This window comes from Neopsephotus bourkii, unplaced genomic scaffold, assembly GCF_033783945.1.
Source record: "Neopsephotus bourkii isolate Nb327-2 ecotype Australia unplaced genomic scaffold, CSIRO-AGI_Nbou_v1 NB_1542, whole genome shotgun sequence".
NCBI lineage: Eukaryota > Metazoa > Chordata > Aves > Psittaciformes > Psittacidae > Neopsephotus > Neopsephotus bourkii.
The window spans coordinates 7,376,728-7,393,180 of NW_026902018.1; the positions used below are offsets into that span (position 1 = coordinate 7,376,728).

General features: G+C 42.1%; 1 protein-coding gene across 2 annotated transcripts in view; it reads right to left on the reverse strand.

The window, feature by feature from the left end:
- The window catches only part of ZNRF3 (zinc and ring finger 3), a 77,778-nt gene that overhangs the window by 13,703 nt on the left and 47,622 nt on the right, over positions 1-16,453 (reverse strand). For both annotated transcript variants that reach the window (XM_061370890.1, XM_061370891.1), the window contains one exon: positions 769-843. In XM_061370890.1, the coding sequence (XP_061226874.1) occupies positions 769-843 (75 nt within the window). The remainder of the gene's footprint in view (positions 1-768; positions 844-16,453) is intronic.

A 16,453-nucleotide genomic window follows, 5' to 3' on the forward strand; every position in this document is an offset into this window, starting at 1 on the left:
TTCAGACTCGTTTCTCCTGTAGCTCAAACAACAGTTCCGTTTCAAGACAAAACCAAACCAAACCAAATGGAGACTATTTTTCTGCTTGTTATATTTCTTCTCTCTATTCAAAACTCAGAATTGGCTGGGGGGATCTTGTCGAAGCATTTCGCAGAGCTATGGCCCCATCCACTTCAAATGAAGAGATGGAAACTATACTGAGATTCTCCCCAAAAAAGAAAAAACCCCTGCCTGTCCACAAAATACATACACCAGAAATCATCAGCTGTGAACAAGAAAGAAATGTTTACATTTTTTAAGAAACGTGTTTGGAACCAGGCTTGAAAATCATTTTGCAACCTCAAAAATAGCAGCTGCTCAACAACAGCATCAACCACTGGCTGGGCAGGGCCAAACGCCCTGCATTTTGTACACACAGCTGGGCAAAGATAACTTTCTTAACTAGATAATGGTCCACAAAACAAAAAGCTGCCTCCATCCTATCTTAAAACCTCAATCTCAGACCTGGATTCTGGACTCTAGCAAAGGCTAGAAAAAAAAATATAACTCCCCAAACTTTTCCCTTTCTAACACATTCTCAACATCTCCACTGCTTCTTGCCTGCCAGAAGATGAGCAGGAAAACCACAGTACCAAAGCTACCCAGGGTCAGCAGCCGCACGTTTTAAGGCAGCTGTGCTCCGAAACATGTGGGTTCTCAAGTCGTGCTTCAGTAACCCTAAAAGAACCCAGCAGAGACTGTAATAAAACTAGGCTTCCTTCTTCATACCTGATCAATGGCATCTGGGTTTTCAGAAACATCAAAGATGACTGCTGTGGCTCCTCGCTGTACTGCTCGTTTTGCCTGAAATTAGAAAGACAGCATCCTCAGTCCCACTACAAAAGATGACTTCTTACCCCAAAAATGACCCCTTCTCACCTCCAGATAGCAAACTTAACATTTTGTGTTTCTGTGCAGTTAAAACAAATGACAAAATAATTACAAACACAGTAGTTCCTGAAACAGCATGGAATGCAGTTAAATTTCACCATAGCTTCTGCAGTCTCTCTGCCCCCTCCTTCTCAAACTCCTTAAACAAGCTTTTAAAGGAATTCAAATGCGACTTAAATGCTCCAAAGACTTTCAGGACAAGAACTTTAAAAAAATGTTATTCTTTTTCTCCGTGTTACTTTGGAACTGCCATTGAAAACAATATTCCCTGTGCCTTGCGGTGGAGAGACAAACTCAGTGGAGAAAATAAAGGTGGACCAAGTTGTTTACCCTTTTGCAGTGTCAGAGTCACGACAAACTCCAGCATACCGAAGTCCTTGCAAAAAGTGCTCTTCCTGACCATTAGAGGTCAGAACTGCTGCACACAACACTTTTACCCAAAGATCAGACCTATTTTAAGTCCATGGCTTTTCATCAAACATGCAGCCCAAACCTGGAGTTACCAAGAACACAGAGAAGAAATAACGATGTATTAAAAAAACCCTGGGGTATAGAAAACAGCATCTTAACTACAGAGGCTAAACTGGTATTTTTACCAGTTTCTGCCACTGTGCCCCTGTACGTTCTGTTCAAATGCTGCTCCATGACTCCACAACTCCCAGGGACTTTTAAAGCTGTTACTGTGTTTGTTGGATGCAGAATGCAAGTAACTGTTTCTCCAAGTGATGACAGCTATCACCAACACAGCACTAAACAAGCGGACACTGGCTCCTCATAGAGATGAGCTTAAACTGAGATACAAAGAAACACAGAAAAGTGATAAATTATGAAACATCACTGTTTTCCAAGAACGCTGCTCAGCACAGAGGTGTTAGCTTTGAACACCTACAGGCCACTTTTGTTTTGCTCTGTTCTTGTATTTTGTTTTTGTTTTAAATCAACCATGCCCATCAGGCAGTGCATGAGGGAAACCAAATGCTGAGCAGAGTCCTTCGGAGCCCAGCAGGTATTCGCCTCCTCTTAAGTCAGCACACCCGGGCTGTCACTAACAGCGGCTCGGGAGGAAAGGTCAGAAGGAATCTACTGCACGTTCGGCACTGCAGGCCCGGGGCTGCCGCTCGTCCAGGCCGCCCTCAGGCCACCTCCCAGACACGATGTGCTCGCCCCGCACCCGAGGCGCCCGCAGCACGAACGCGTTCCCCACACGCCTGCTGCGAAGGAGCCAGCACCCCTCCGGAGCCAGACACTGCCCCGGAAGTGACGTCACGCCGCGGGGCCGTGTTCGCTTCCGCCGGCTCCGACTTCCCTGCGTGTTTGTTGGCGAGAGATCAGAGAGCGGCCGGGGCACGGCCCCGCGATCACTGGGGAGCCACTGCCCCGTGCCGAGCAGCGAGCAGGAGCCGGCAGGCCGGGCCCGAGCGCCGACACCTTTTCCCGTCAGCCTAAGGCAGCAGCCGCGGCCGGCGCGCTCGGGGCTGCGGCCCGCTCCTGCCTCCCCAGACCTGGGCTCCTGGGGGCGTCCCGCCCCGCCTCGGCCAGCAGGCGCTCAAGCCGACACCGCGATGTAAATCCCGCTTCTAATAACGCCGCTGCAGACCCGGCACGTGATTTTCTCATTTCGGGCTACTCAGCGTTTGAGGACTGCTCCTACACGTTGCAGCCCATGGCAGGCAAACAGGCATTTCCTCCAGGCAATTCCTGTGCAACTGCCAACAGTGGAGGGCCCAGCCTATATCCCTTTGTGAGATTGTCTCCTGTGGTTTAAAATAAATGACTGTCACTACAGCGCAGCGTTTTTCCTTCCCCCCTCGGAGGAATAAAACCAACCAAACAAAAACTGACAACTGTACTTTTACTCATCCAAATGATCGCTCGTTCATAGTGACAAGAACCTCCCCACTTCCCTCTGTGTTACATCTGAAAGCCCCTTGCACCCCAGAGCCATGCACTTGACCTGCTCACGCTACAGGGCTGCTGTACGCAAGCACCACCAGCAAAACTTCTACTTCTGTAAAGTGCTCCAACACCCCAGTTGGAGCTCCAGAAAGGTTATACATGTTCTGTGTAGATCTGCAGCTAATGCCAGCTCAAATGTTATGGGCAATTCAAAAATTATTTTGGCCTTAAGTGCAAACATACTAAACTGTGAAATACAGCTTAGACATAAGTAGGTCTTTATAGGATAGAGACAAGTACCTGGCATCTTATTTATAGTCATTTAGGTTAAAAAAGCCGTTTAAGATTCATCAACTGCAGCCATTGCCCCAGCACCTCCAAGCCCACCACTAAACCATGTCCCCAAGCACCACATCTACACATCTTTTTAAATACCTCCAGGGATGGTGACTCCAACACTGCCTGGGCAGCCTGTTCCAGTGCTTGATAACCCTTTAGGTGAATAATTTTTTCTTAATACCAGTCTAAACCTTCCCTGGTGCAGCTTGAGGCCGTTTCCTCTTGTCCCATCCCTTGTTCCTTGGGAGCAGAGCCCAGCCCCTCCTGGCTCCATCCTCCTGTCAGGCAGTTGTAGGGAGCGATCAGGTCCCCCCTGAGCCTTCTGTTCTCCAGACTGAACCCCCCAGGTCCCTTAGCCCTTCCCCATCACCCCTGTGCTCCAGGCCCTGCACCAGCTCCGCTGCTCTTCTCTGGCCCCGCTCCAGCACCTCAATGTCTCTCTTGGAGTGAGGGGCCCAGAGCTGAACACAGGATTCGAGGTGCAGCCTCACCAGTGCCCAGTGCAGGGGGCACAATCACTGCCATGGTCCTGCTGCCACACTATTACTGTTACAGACCAGGATGCCATTGCCCTTGGCCACCTGGGCACAAGCAGCTCATATTCAGCTGTCTGTAGACCAACACACCCAGATCCTTTTCTACCGGTCAGTTTTCCAGCCACTCTTCCCCAAGCCTGGAGCATTGCATGAGGTGGCTGTGACCCAAGTGCAGGACACAGCACTGATCCTTGTTGAACATCACACAACTGGCCTCAGGCCTACAGATCCAGCCTACCCAGATCCCACTGTAAAGCCTTTTTGCTGTCAAACAAATCATCACTAGCACCCAGCTTGGTGTCATTTGCAAGCTCACTGAGCGGGCACTCAATCCTCTCGTCCAGATTGTTGAAAAAGATATTAAACAGTATTTGTACTTACCTATATCATAAATTATAGAGAATATGCACCTTGACTGTAATTATTAAGAGCTTTGTCCACTTTAGGAATCTTTTCCATGACACTGTAACCTTCCCTCTGTAAATGAGCATTTAAAAAAGCTCAGCCATTCGCTAGGTTCTGTTCAAAAACCAGGTAGACACTGGACTGTCTTCTCCAGTTGAATGCTGGATGTAAGCATCTCTAAAGTAACTAAAATTATCAAGGATACAACCCCCACCTTTGAACTTGTCCTTCCTCAATTCCTTAAACAATACATCTGGTCTACTTTGTACTCAAATAAAAATGTATACAGAAGGATACTGCACGTTAATTACACATTTTTAAAGGATTTTTTTTTTTTTCAAATACGTATTTGCTACATCCATGTTTCTGCAGTGTAGACCTCTAGCACACAGATCATCACAGCTCATGGAGAAGGCTGATGAAGAGTTAAGAGTGTATTTTGGACACCTACTTGTTTGAACTCACCGTTGATAACCATTACCAATAAGATGCACATTAAATACTATCTCAAATGAAAATGTGGAAGAATTTACTAGATGCTATAATGTAGGAAGGATGAGAGGAAACACATGGCAAGTGTGAAGAATATGTATCTTCACATCTCCAGGACAAAGGAGATGTTTATCCAGTTATTACCTCAAAAAACACCAGAAAGATTTGAAGAGCTCTGCACTCCCTTCCTGTGAGCAAGGCTAATACAATAAGGAAGCAACAATTTCCTTGATGAGATAACCCAAGGGACTAGATGCGTACTGAGCAGGTGAACTGCTTCCTCTCATTCATTTGGATAGGTAGGACAGCAACAATCAGAACAATAAGGTCAGCCACACGCTGACATTTAGAAGGACCTTACATGCTTGCAGATAGAAACACTGCAAGCATCTTCTCCTCTCCCTTCTAGTACAGCCTCATTCCAGTTAATACATCAGTGATTATCAATAGTGAAGAAATCAACATAAGAAAAGCTGCTTCACAAGCTCTCAGTTTCAGAGAAAAATCATATCAAGAGCATTAGCCTTTATTCATTACATTTACTTCTTTGCCAGAGTTAGACTTATCTCCCAGTATACAGCTGTATCTACATATGAGGGCATGGCACTAATCTAATCGGTTGCAGAGAGTGAATCTGTTACAGATGAAAGAGGTACAGAGGCTTGGAACCATAGGTGGGGAAATCAAAAGTCATTAATCACTTAACTCTGCCATTTACATCAACATAGTAATACATTACACATTAAGATAGTAACTCAACAGCTTCTGTTGAAAATGGCTATTGGTAAAACCAGATTACTGTTTATGTATTTTTTTAATTAATATCCTAGATAAAACTGAAAGGCTAAAGGGAGAAAAAATAGTTTAGTGTTGGCTGCCTGTGTAAACCCACAGATACATCCTGGTGTTCTAACACTATGCTCTCACAAATGCTTTTACATTAAGAAGTATGTATCTGTCTTCCTGGATTAGCCTCCTGGATTAGTTGGATCATTCATCCAATTCTAGGAATTCTCTTCTTGGAACTTAGTGGACTGTAAATAACAAATATTAATTATAACTATGGTATGTGGTACATGAGGAAGTTAATTTATTCCCTGGGTTAAAAAATGATAAAGACAGGGAGAGGGAGATTGAGCAATGGTGCAGGTGGTAACCAGTACAGATGCCAGTATAGTGCTTTTAGCAAACTATCCCAACTCTATTCCACCAGATGCCAGCAGGTACTATTATCTGGTCCTCCAAATAAACAAGAGAAGCAGGAAAGTAAGGATATAAGCATGCAGAAAACAGTCCTACAGGTCCCATAAGCAAAACATTGCTTTCAATCAGAACAGAGGAAAACACAGCTCCAACATGTATAACCATGGCTTTTTTCATCCTTCCTTTCCTCCCCCCCCCCCCCCAATAAATCTCATGGATTTTGGGGCAGAAAATACGATAAATGGGTTGCTTTAACTCTTCTGCAGCGATTGTAGAACAATACATCCTTATTTATACATATCTCCTGGCTGTGAATTGAGCCTGCCTCACCAAACTTGCATTCTGTCACTTTTTGAGGTTTTCCCCGTCAATTATCTATGAACTAAAAATCTTGAGCCATATTCTCTGTTTGACCCAGCCCACCAGATACAATATTCCATGTCAGAATTCCCCACATTGTGGAGTTAGTGACCACAGATCTGCCAAAAGAGTGAGATTATACTGGTGGTTAAGCAGCATCTTTTTAATACCTAATTCTTTTAAAAATAATAGCTAATTACTTGGCTAATTATATTAGCTATTGGCTAATTAATAAACTATTAGCTAATTAATAAGCTATTAGGTTTTAGTATAATAGCTAATTCTTTTTAATAGCCAATTCTTCTTTAATAGCTCTGTTTGGTCCTTTAAAATAAGCGGTCAGCTTCCCACACAGCATACTGGTAACATGTAAGCAGCACTCGGTAGCAAGCAATTTGCATACTCTGTGACTCCAAGAAACATGATTTTCAATGAAAAGGTCCAGTTTCTTGCTTTATTGCTCTGGAAAGGCAGGCCAAGGATTTCAATAATCTTGACTGCTACAGAATACAGCTGAAGGGATTAAGTTTCCATCTGCAATATTTCACCAGAATAAGTGATGAATAGAGCAATTCAAAAACAGCAACTGAGATTTCCATCTACAACACTGCTCAAGAGAATTTGCATCTTTACTGTTTGATGTAGACTTAAAAGTAGCAAAATCTGTTCCAGTAATTTTCAGTGCCCACAAATCAACTGAATGCACCTGTTTTATCCATACCAAGATCAAGTTAACAGCAGCTATTGTTAGGCAAAATAAAATATAATATAATGTTATCTCATTAATAGAATTACCCATTTCAAGTACACACTGACAACTGTACTTGAAAAAGGCATGGAGTATCATATGCAAAGACAGTCCAGTGAATCAGTCTGCAGCACTCTGCTTTACCACTGAGAACCTTGCAAACTCTAAGCATTATGTCAAACACACCTTTTCATTACAGTTGTCAAACTGCAAAACCTCTTTTCCCCTGAGCTACAGAGAACACAGACAACAAGATCTGAACAATACAGGCTTCCCCTGTCTCCTACACTGCTCTCAGGCTCAGTTGATCACCAAGAACGCCTTGTCCCTTGAACCACTGGAGCTAGAAAGCTGGGCCACAGACCAGTTCTGCAGGGCAGAGGGGAAGGAGAAAAGGACATCATCTACTTTACAAACACCAGAAGTTACAAATTAACCAACTGATGCCTCAGCCCTGTTAATGTACAATTCCCCGGTAACTCCAGAAGCTAAATGAAACCAAGCATAAGCAGAATGGCATTTGAAACCTCTCGAGACAACAAGAAAGGAACAGTCAGATTTCTGTCTAAAAGCAAAGACGGAATATCACAAGATCATCAAATCCCTGAGTATCACAGCATCATGAAACCCCTTCCTGACTAGAATACTCAACTTCTCTAGCACTTTGGGTATCTTTTATACATGTGCCCTATATATGACAGTTGCTTTAGCAATTAAGAAGTCTAGAAACAGAAAATGCAAAGCAGTATTTTTAAATTTAAAAATATAATCACAATTAAACCCGCATGTACTTCTCTAAAAATTAAAACATAAAAATATGTGGTTCTAGATTAAGAAAAGCATCACCTCACGCAGTATGCGATCACATCACCAACACATACCAATGTGGTCTATCAAAGGGTTAAAATCAGAAAGGAAAAAAAAAAGTAAAAATCTCTTTTCTGGGGCTAGGGAGAAACATTGTGACCAGCTCTGGGTCTAGACCACATCCAAACAACAAGCATGCTGTGGTGCCCAGAGAGGTCATTAAAAGATGGAGACATGGGAAGGGGTCGGAGGAATTGTAACTTAAAGGAACTATTAACCTAGAATACTGTAAGAAGCTATCCCTTTAGCACCCATGCTGTGGAAATACAACATACCAAAGTTCCTAATCCAGACACATAAACCGTGTGCTTTATAGAATGCTACCTTAAAATTATGCATTGGTAGGCATATACATCAATAGGGAAAACAAAGAATTTTAATAATTCTTATGATTTAAGAATCTTGCGTTTAGAGAGGAAGATGGCAAAACTTTCAGAAATTTTAAATTCCGCAGGAATTCCTTCTAATCTCAGTAATTCAATGGGGAAATTCAATCCTCTTGAGAAACAAGCTTCTCCTTATCGCAAAAAGTTCTTTTCAACAACACAACAGTTTTGCCAACCCACAGCTTTAGGTAAATATTTAGACACTTTAGGAAAGAGGAAAAATTTCAAACAGATTCATCCTTGTGAAATTATTTAAAGAGTACAGAACAGGTCGGAGGCATTTACAGTAGTCTGTTCAAGCAAGATACACCGAGTCAGCTAAATTGAGCAAAATGTATTCAAAAAGACCTTTGTGCTCATTAATATCACACAGCTATCTTCTATCTGGAAGACAAGACAAGATATGAATATGATCACAGCCCACAATTGTGCTGAGAAGAACTGAAAGCAAGTGTAACAAAACATGAAATTAGTGATCTGAGCCAACTTTGGGTTTATACCTATTTTCAAATATAAGAAATTGATTCAGTGTTTTCTGCTTAGTATGATCTGTCTTGCTTAGCCTCATCCTCAAGTAGCTGGCCTTCATCCATAGGTTGGTATCTACTGTAAACAAGGACATTTTAGAGATAACACAATCATCATCTGAGGTGATGATGTAGATCCAAGTCCCGGTAGTGACAGAAAATGCAGTGGTCTTTATTAAGAGTGTCTGAGAGTATGTTCAGACAGACATCATATATACTGAGTTGTCAAGCAGCCAATGTATTTTCACTTCTCCACATTAGAGTTTAAATTAGCTGCAGTGCATTCCCCTGGAGGTTCTGCCCTCTCTGTCAGGGATGACCATCTGAGTCCAGCTACAGAAGATGCATGTAACCTCTAGTCAAGGCCTTCAGTCTCTCTTGAAGGAAGGTGAAATATTCAAAGACTTTGAGTCTGAATGTTCAAGTGTTGAATCTGGACAAAGGTGTGTAAAATTCTGTTGATATCCAACAGAATACTACCAATTCAGTGAGATCCTCCTTCTCCCTCTCCTTCCCCTAGAAGGATCACCTTGGGTAGTATGTTCAGTAGTAAAGAGATGCATAGTGTGCCAGTATCACAGTTTATCTAGCAACTTGCCATGGACTGCCTAGCATAGGACGGATATGGACCGTCTTTCAAACAGTGATCCTTGGATTTGACTTATATTAGTTTCAAGGTCCCAGCCTGTGGTAGGCCCTTGTTTGTTGATTAAAAAAAAAAGGGGGGGGAGGAGGGAAGGAATAAAAAAGGTGGAGGCTCTTTGTTGCAAAGGGAAACTGGAAACTTCTCCCCACACAAGCAGAGACATGGCTGTATTGCAGAGGCCTCAGGGTAAGGATTAAAGAAAAACAAAATAGAAACCCTTCCATCTCTAATTAGGGTCTTCATTTGCCAAAGAGCCATTCCACAGCAGGAGGAATTACATTCAGGCCGTTGCTTGGATAACATCTCCCAGCAGGTTGGCTCCTCAGAGCAGGCTACTCTGAGCCAACAATTTCTGGTTACTTGGAGGCAAGCAGCCTGCATATTGTTTTAACTGGCCTGGCTTTTGCAGCCAGTTTTGCTGAAGAACAATCTTCTATTCAGAATGCAAAGATAAAAGCTTTGTTTGGTTTGAATTTGTCCCCAGTTTCTTTCTCCCTTTCTTTTTTTAAACATGGGAATTATAGGTTCTGGAGTTTGCATTATTTCTCTTGTAGACATCAATGTTTTTCCCCCTCTAGCCACTTGATTCCTTGCCAGTGAAGGCTGCTGTCTGGAGTCCAGCCATTCATCAGCCCCTACCTCATCATTAACACTGTGGTGCTGGCGGTCACAGCTCATTGCTGGCGACAGGAAACCCTAACTTGCAAGAGGTTAACCACAGCCCATAAACAGCCAGGCTGGCTCATTAGTCCCTTACAGTCAGCTGAAAGGACCCTCTGGGAGTTTCAACACTGTTCAGAGACTGGAGTCCACGCATTCTGTGCTCTTCGCAAATGCCCCTCCTTGTCCCCACGAAGCTCACTATTTGCATCCTTGAGGCTAAGTTTCACCTTTTTTTCCCTGCCCAAAGCTGACAAAGTTCTTCAAGCATTTTGAAAAATTAAATATGCCAATCATGTATTCTCTTGGCTTACCAATTGACCAAAACACCAATGGGCCAACAACTGAGATGTTAGTGCACTAGAATACACATACATGCTTTTGATATTTCTAATAGTTTGGGTAAGGGTTCCATATCTGTACTGAGCAATTCTAAGGCAACAACTACGTAAATGTTGATAATATATACCCGATCTGACTAGAGAATTTATACCACAAATACATCCAGCTCCAATCTTCAAGAAATAACCTGACAGAATTGCAAGTTGCTTGGTTAGTGCTCCAAGTGCTACACTGACCAAAACCACCACTTTACACTCAGTTTGAGTTTACAATATGATCACTTGATTCAATTGGAGTTCGTTCCTTGAACTTAGTACAAACATTAAATCATCATGCATCCTGGGTTCAGCTATAGCTGAACTGAAGCTGAACCCAGGACATCATGTCATCCGAACAGGCACTTCTAGGTAATATCCACCTGGCCATCATGAAGATGAAAAAGTTTAGAGCAGAAAAACAGAGCTTCTGGCTATTATCTCAAAGGAATAGGATACGAAGCACAATTTGTGTTACATTCTCACTTTATGTCTGCAATTTCTTATGATCTCCTATTTTCTACCACTGCCAACTGCATCTACCCATCTTTTACTCTGAATACTGGAGTCCCTCTGATGCAGCTCTGGTTACATTCCCCAGGTCTCCGATTTCTTTTCAAAGCATTCTGTCTCTCAGTGCACCAAAATTAGGTGTGTCACTCATCTATGAAGTCCTAAATAATTCCGTTTCCTGCCTCCGTATCTGCTTTTAATTTTGTTCACTTTCTGATCCACTTATCTGATTCTGCCTGCCAACCTTCTCTTCTGCTCATTTCTGTAGTCCTACATAGCCGCACTTACCCCCCCATTCATTTTTCTCCTTCAAACTCCACGGCTGTAGTCCTTCCAACATGCCTGCCAGTATGCCTTTCCCTGTTAGACAGGTAGGTAGAAGCTGCAGGTAAAATAAAAAAATCTCTTGCAATGCTTAAGAGGCTCACAAGGCATACAGAATCATGAGGGTCCATGCACTTAAGAGACATGATACTACTACTACTACTAATAATAATAATATGTAAATTATTTATTATTTGTATGTGGGGAATTTCTTAAAAAGTTGTCTTTTCTCAGCCTGCACTTCTATTAGTTTCACTGGGAGTTCTGACTGAGCAAAGACTCCAGGAACACATGTGCAACAGCAGCTGTTTCTGTAGCTTAAGGGAGAAGCAGCTGTGTTCCACAGTTGGTTGGAAAGGAGTGAAGATGGTGGTGGGGACTGCTAAAGACTCAACTCTAAAAGTGGACATTTATTTAAAGTAATCAATCCAACAGTAGCAAATCTAAGGAGTGTCCGTAGGGAGAAACGTAAGAGACAGCCTTTCTTCATGAATGGCTGTTGCTTTTCAGAATGGAGCAGTGAACACAAAAAGGAAGTTAGTAAAATAATACAGTAACAGATTGCTAGCGCTAGCTGCCAGTGGAAAGGGCCCACAGCCACCCATGAATTAAAACCTGACAGACATACTCCTTCTGAACTACATAACCTGATTCAGCCCTTGTTCATCCACTCCTTCAAGCATTCCTTTCTTTGGCTTTAACCCAGCTCTTTTGTTTCCTTTTACATCTTTCACCATATGACCTAAAACAATACAAACCTTTCCTCTGTCTCCAGAGTTTAAGTGGCTTGCTTGTCAGTTCTCTTACCTGTGTTAGAGTATGGTTTGTGGGAGATGGAAGAAGAGGCAACGAGATGGGAAGCGGAAATATAGTAAACTTTTGGCAAAAGTACTTTGTTTTATGTCATTTTGTTATTGTTCAAAAATACATGCTTGTCCCTATCAGAAAGATTATGAGGACTATTTCTGTCTGTCATGATGAAAATTCAGCTTCTTCCTGAAAACCCATATACTATACCACTTTCTGGCATTATCTATGAAATTTTGTTAGAATTCCAGAAATCATTATGTCTATATGCTGTAGAGGTCTGATTACACTGCTAGCACTGGGGAAGTAAGAAACGAGAACGTCAAAAGATAAACGACACCAAGAATATTTGCACAGTAACAGTATCATTTCAAATACCATTTCTAAGCATGTTTTACCCTTGTTTAAAATGGAACGTTAACATTTCAGGTGTCCTAGACATTATAAATTACAATGAAGTGGGGACCAACAAGAAACAATTACTATAATATTATAACATGTTTTTTGGTGCTTCAGGAAATGGTAATTCCCTTTCTCTGTTTCTCGATATATTATTTAGAACAAATACAGTAAGAAAGCCACATGCATGGCAGGGATTACAATTATGTATGCTACTGCTTTTCACAATTAGCTAATTCTAGGCAGTGCTAAGACAACAGACCATGGAAACAAAAAACTTAAATACAAAGTTAACAGAGACTCTTAAAGAACGTAATTCAGAAGGTCAGAGTCTTTAACACCAGCCAGGATGCTATTCCCCCCAGCCCAAAACATATACTCCTTCTTTCATTACAAAATAACGGGACTGACAAACAACATACCCTGTGTTTTAACAGAGTTTTGGCATCTACAGTGTAGGTCTATCAACTAGTCCACAGCCAAAGGTGTCTAGTCTCATTCAAGAAAATTATCTTCTGTTTCATGACAACTTTAACAACTTCCTTCTTAAAACAATGCCTCAGAGTTCAAAACAACCAATATTCATTTTCTGCTGCTGAACATTTCATCTGCAATTTGACATGTATTTAGGCCAGCTCTGCCATCAGAAGAGCAGTCCCTTTACCCTCCTCCTCTCATTCCTGCCTCTGATGGACACCACACTGTCAACACAAACCTCCATCTAGCCACACAGTGAAACAAACCAGTCCACCCATACTATTACTTGTCAGGCAGACCAATTAGATTTTGCCAGAAATTTTGAGATTACTGACTCAAAATGAGTTCAAAATGCTTTTCAGCTGCTGTTTACAAGGAAGAAGCGTGGGCCAGCAATCAACAGGCAGCAAAGGTCCCCAGACCATGGAACAGATACACGGGGAATGTCAGCTACTTCAATGGATATAAGAAGTTTTCCTGAAGTGACAGTACCTCCTACCACATGTGGCACAGGACCCACCACAGGGTGGGCTACTGCAGCTGTCACCACCAGTTGAAAGTATCTGAACAAGCAAAGTTTTGGAAATATCCATCAATAGTTTCCGACATGTCTCTTGTTTGAGATCTACTGTGCTGCTCAGTCCTAATTTCTGAGTAAGTTTCACATGGAAGAGCATTTGCTGAAATTTCACATACATTTCTACAACTGAACTGAATCAATTTCTACAGGAAATTATCTAAATTGTATACAAAACCATTAATGTGATATTCATATAGTCAGTGCAGTTTTAACCTGTACATACAATGGTGTGCACAATTCAGGCTATTAATATAAAGGTGTAAGCTGATTTTACTTAATTTGCCTTACTTTTTTATGACTCTCAGTAATGTGAAAAGGATTTAAACTGACTCCCCACAGGTCCTCTTGTTCCTCGAGTCTTTGAACAGCTCACCCTTTATTCAGCAACTAAACTACCCACACAGCCCTATGATTTCTCTTTTGACTACCTTATAAGAATCTTTATATTTTAACTAAGTTGTTAGACAAAAGGTTATGAATCACAGTTAGACTATTTAACGCAGAGTCAAATGATGATGATTCTGGCCCCAACCTTAAGTATAATCATAATGATGATGTGGCAAAATAAAGAGTTTCTTCTAGTTAGTATTTGTTTGTTGTTCGTTTTTTGTTGGTTTTTTTTTTTAATAAACTTTTAAAAGAGAGAAGTGAATGGATACTGGAAGAAGTGTTAGGAATTTCCCCAAGATTCCTTTGATCTGAAGAAAACAGGAAGCTGTAGTAGTAGGGACATCCTCTCTTTGTTAGGTTCTACTCAGATGCTTATCCTCAAATACACACATCCTATTAATACAGAAGAGTCCCTCCAGCAGTCCCTTGAAGAGAAAGAAGAACAAAATCCTTCCCTGTGGACTTTCAAGCCTGCAGAAAGGGAAGAAGTGCTACTTTTCAGCTAACCTTCACAATTTTCTCACTATCTATCCTGTAGTGCAATAAAAAAAACCAAAACCCAATGGCATGGCTGGGTTGTATCGCACTGTCTTGACAAATGCCATTTGATTCCAAAATGACTGGGGCTGGGGAATAACATGGGACTGCGTACTGGAACAAGCAGGACACATGCAGGTACTGCCATCACGACAGCATGGATGCAGGCATGCAGCAGGTTTGTAGGCAACCCTGCTTTTCCCTTCCTCCAGAGCAAAGCTGCTGCTGGAGCACATGCACAGGCAGGAAAAGGAGAAGAAGCCTCATTGTGCTGTACAGAGGAGGCGGGAATTCCAGGAGGGGAAAGGTTCCCTTTGAAGCACATGGCACGAAGAACTTCTCAGCGACCATGGCAACAGCCCAGTGGGTTCCCAGCCTGAGAACCAAGTCACTACCGCCATGCCTCAGGAACAAAACGAGTCTGAAAGAAGGACAGGGAGAGGGGGAGGTGGAGTCGGGGGTGGGGGGAGAGAAGCTGGAGCAGAATTAGCCTGGCAGAAACTGAGCGGCTCCCTGGTAGGCAAATCCAGCTAATAATGCTGGCCGGGTTCACAGGGTTTCCTTTTCATTTCCAAAGCTTTCTTCTTCCTCTGTCATTCCCCTCCTAGCCCTATTCAGGAGCTCATGAGATCAGTAAAGCCCATGCCTTTGCTTTGCCTGCATGCAGCATTGCCTCAAACAGTGTTGCACTGTGATCAAAGGCAATGTTAAATCACTGCTGCCACACACACCCCCTTCCCAATCAGGGGCCAGTTTTCACAGGCACTCCAACAGCAGATACATTTTTTTTTTAAACTCTTTCATTTCCCTTGCACCGTGTAACAATGACAAAGAAGGATGAGCACTTCAAAAAAATCAGTATGGAAATGGCCACATTAAATTCTGTACAGCTACCAACCCCGTTTAGCCCAGGGTCAGACAAGTGGAGGGAGGTTCTTACTACAGACCAAGGTTTTGCCAAAAACAAAAAAAAAAAACCCAAAACCAACAACCAAACACAAAACATAAAAACAAAACAAAAAAACACCAAAAACCCCAAACCAAAATGCCCCAAATCAAAAAAAGTCCACAACAGCCAAAACCAACAATAAGAATAAACCCATACATCTTTGTACCAGACTTGTGTGACATGGAATTTAGCCCTACAGCTTTAAGTGGCCTTTACCATCTACTTCACCATATTCCAAGCTTTCCACGATATCATCCGTTTTCTTTCTTTTCCTCTTAAACTAAACCTCGTAATTTATTCCTTCAAATATACATGCATCCCCCCCCACAAGCAATAACCTTTCTGCTTCTACTAAATATTACTCAACACAAATGTTCACCAGTTTTAGTGAAACGAGTTTAAATCGGCTCCCTTAAAATAGCACTTGCAAGTTCTTTTATGGTTTGAGTTAGTTTGAGCTTTTAAATGTATTCTTTTATGATAGGCTTAAGCTGACATGGTTATCCATCCCTTACGTGCATCAGAAAGATGGACAAGGTAACTATCAGCTTAACCAGGATAACTCTCAATATATATCCTCTTAAATCATAGCAAAGATGACAGCATCCAAACTGTCATCCAAATCAATGAAAAGTGTCAAAATGAAAGAGAACTGCCCACATGTGCCATATGCTGGGAAGGGAAATGCACACACAGGCAACTGCCCTGCAGGGTCTTTATTATACCTTAAATTGTTAAGGCAGAGTTTCAATTCTGCCCACAACAGTTTTAAAAGAAAGCAAGTGCTTAACTTCTCCCACCTTCCAGGCGCCAGCTTTATTCCTACTGTCAAATCGATAGGTCAAAGTGATCTAACCACATCACTTTCCAACACACAAGATTGGGCTTTCATTTCACAGCATGGCTTCTAATGGAATTAAGATCTAAAATGCAATTCCAGCATTAGAAAATAAGTGGGAACTGAAAAGGGGAGATATTTCTGCTTTCAGCAGGAAATAGAATGGATCACACAGTCAGACTTCACTAGACAAAGCAGAATTCCTGTGATCTAGAAGTTCAAATGCCCTATATACTCAATTTTATGCACCCTACTGCATCTTTTAAG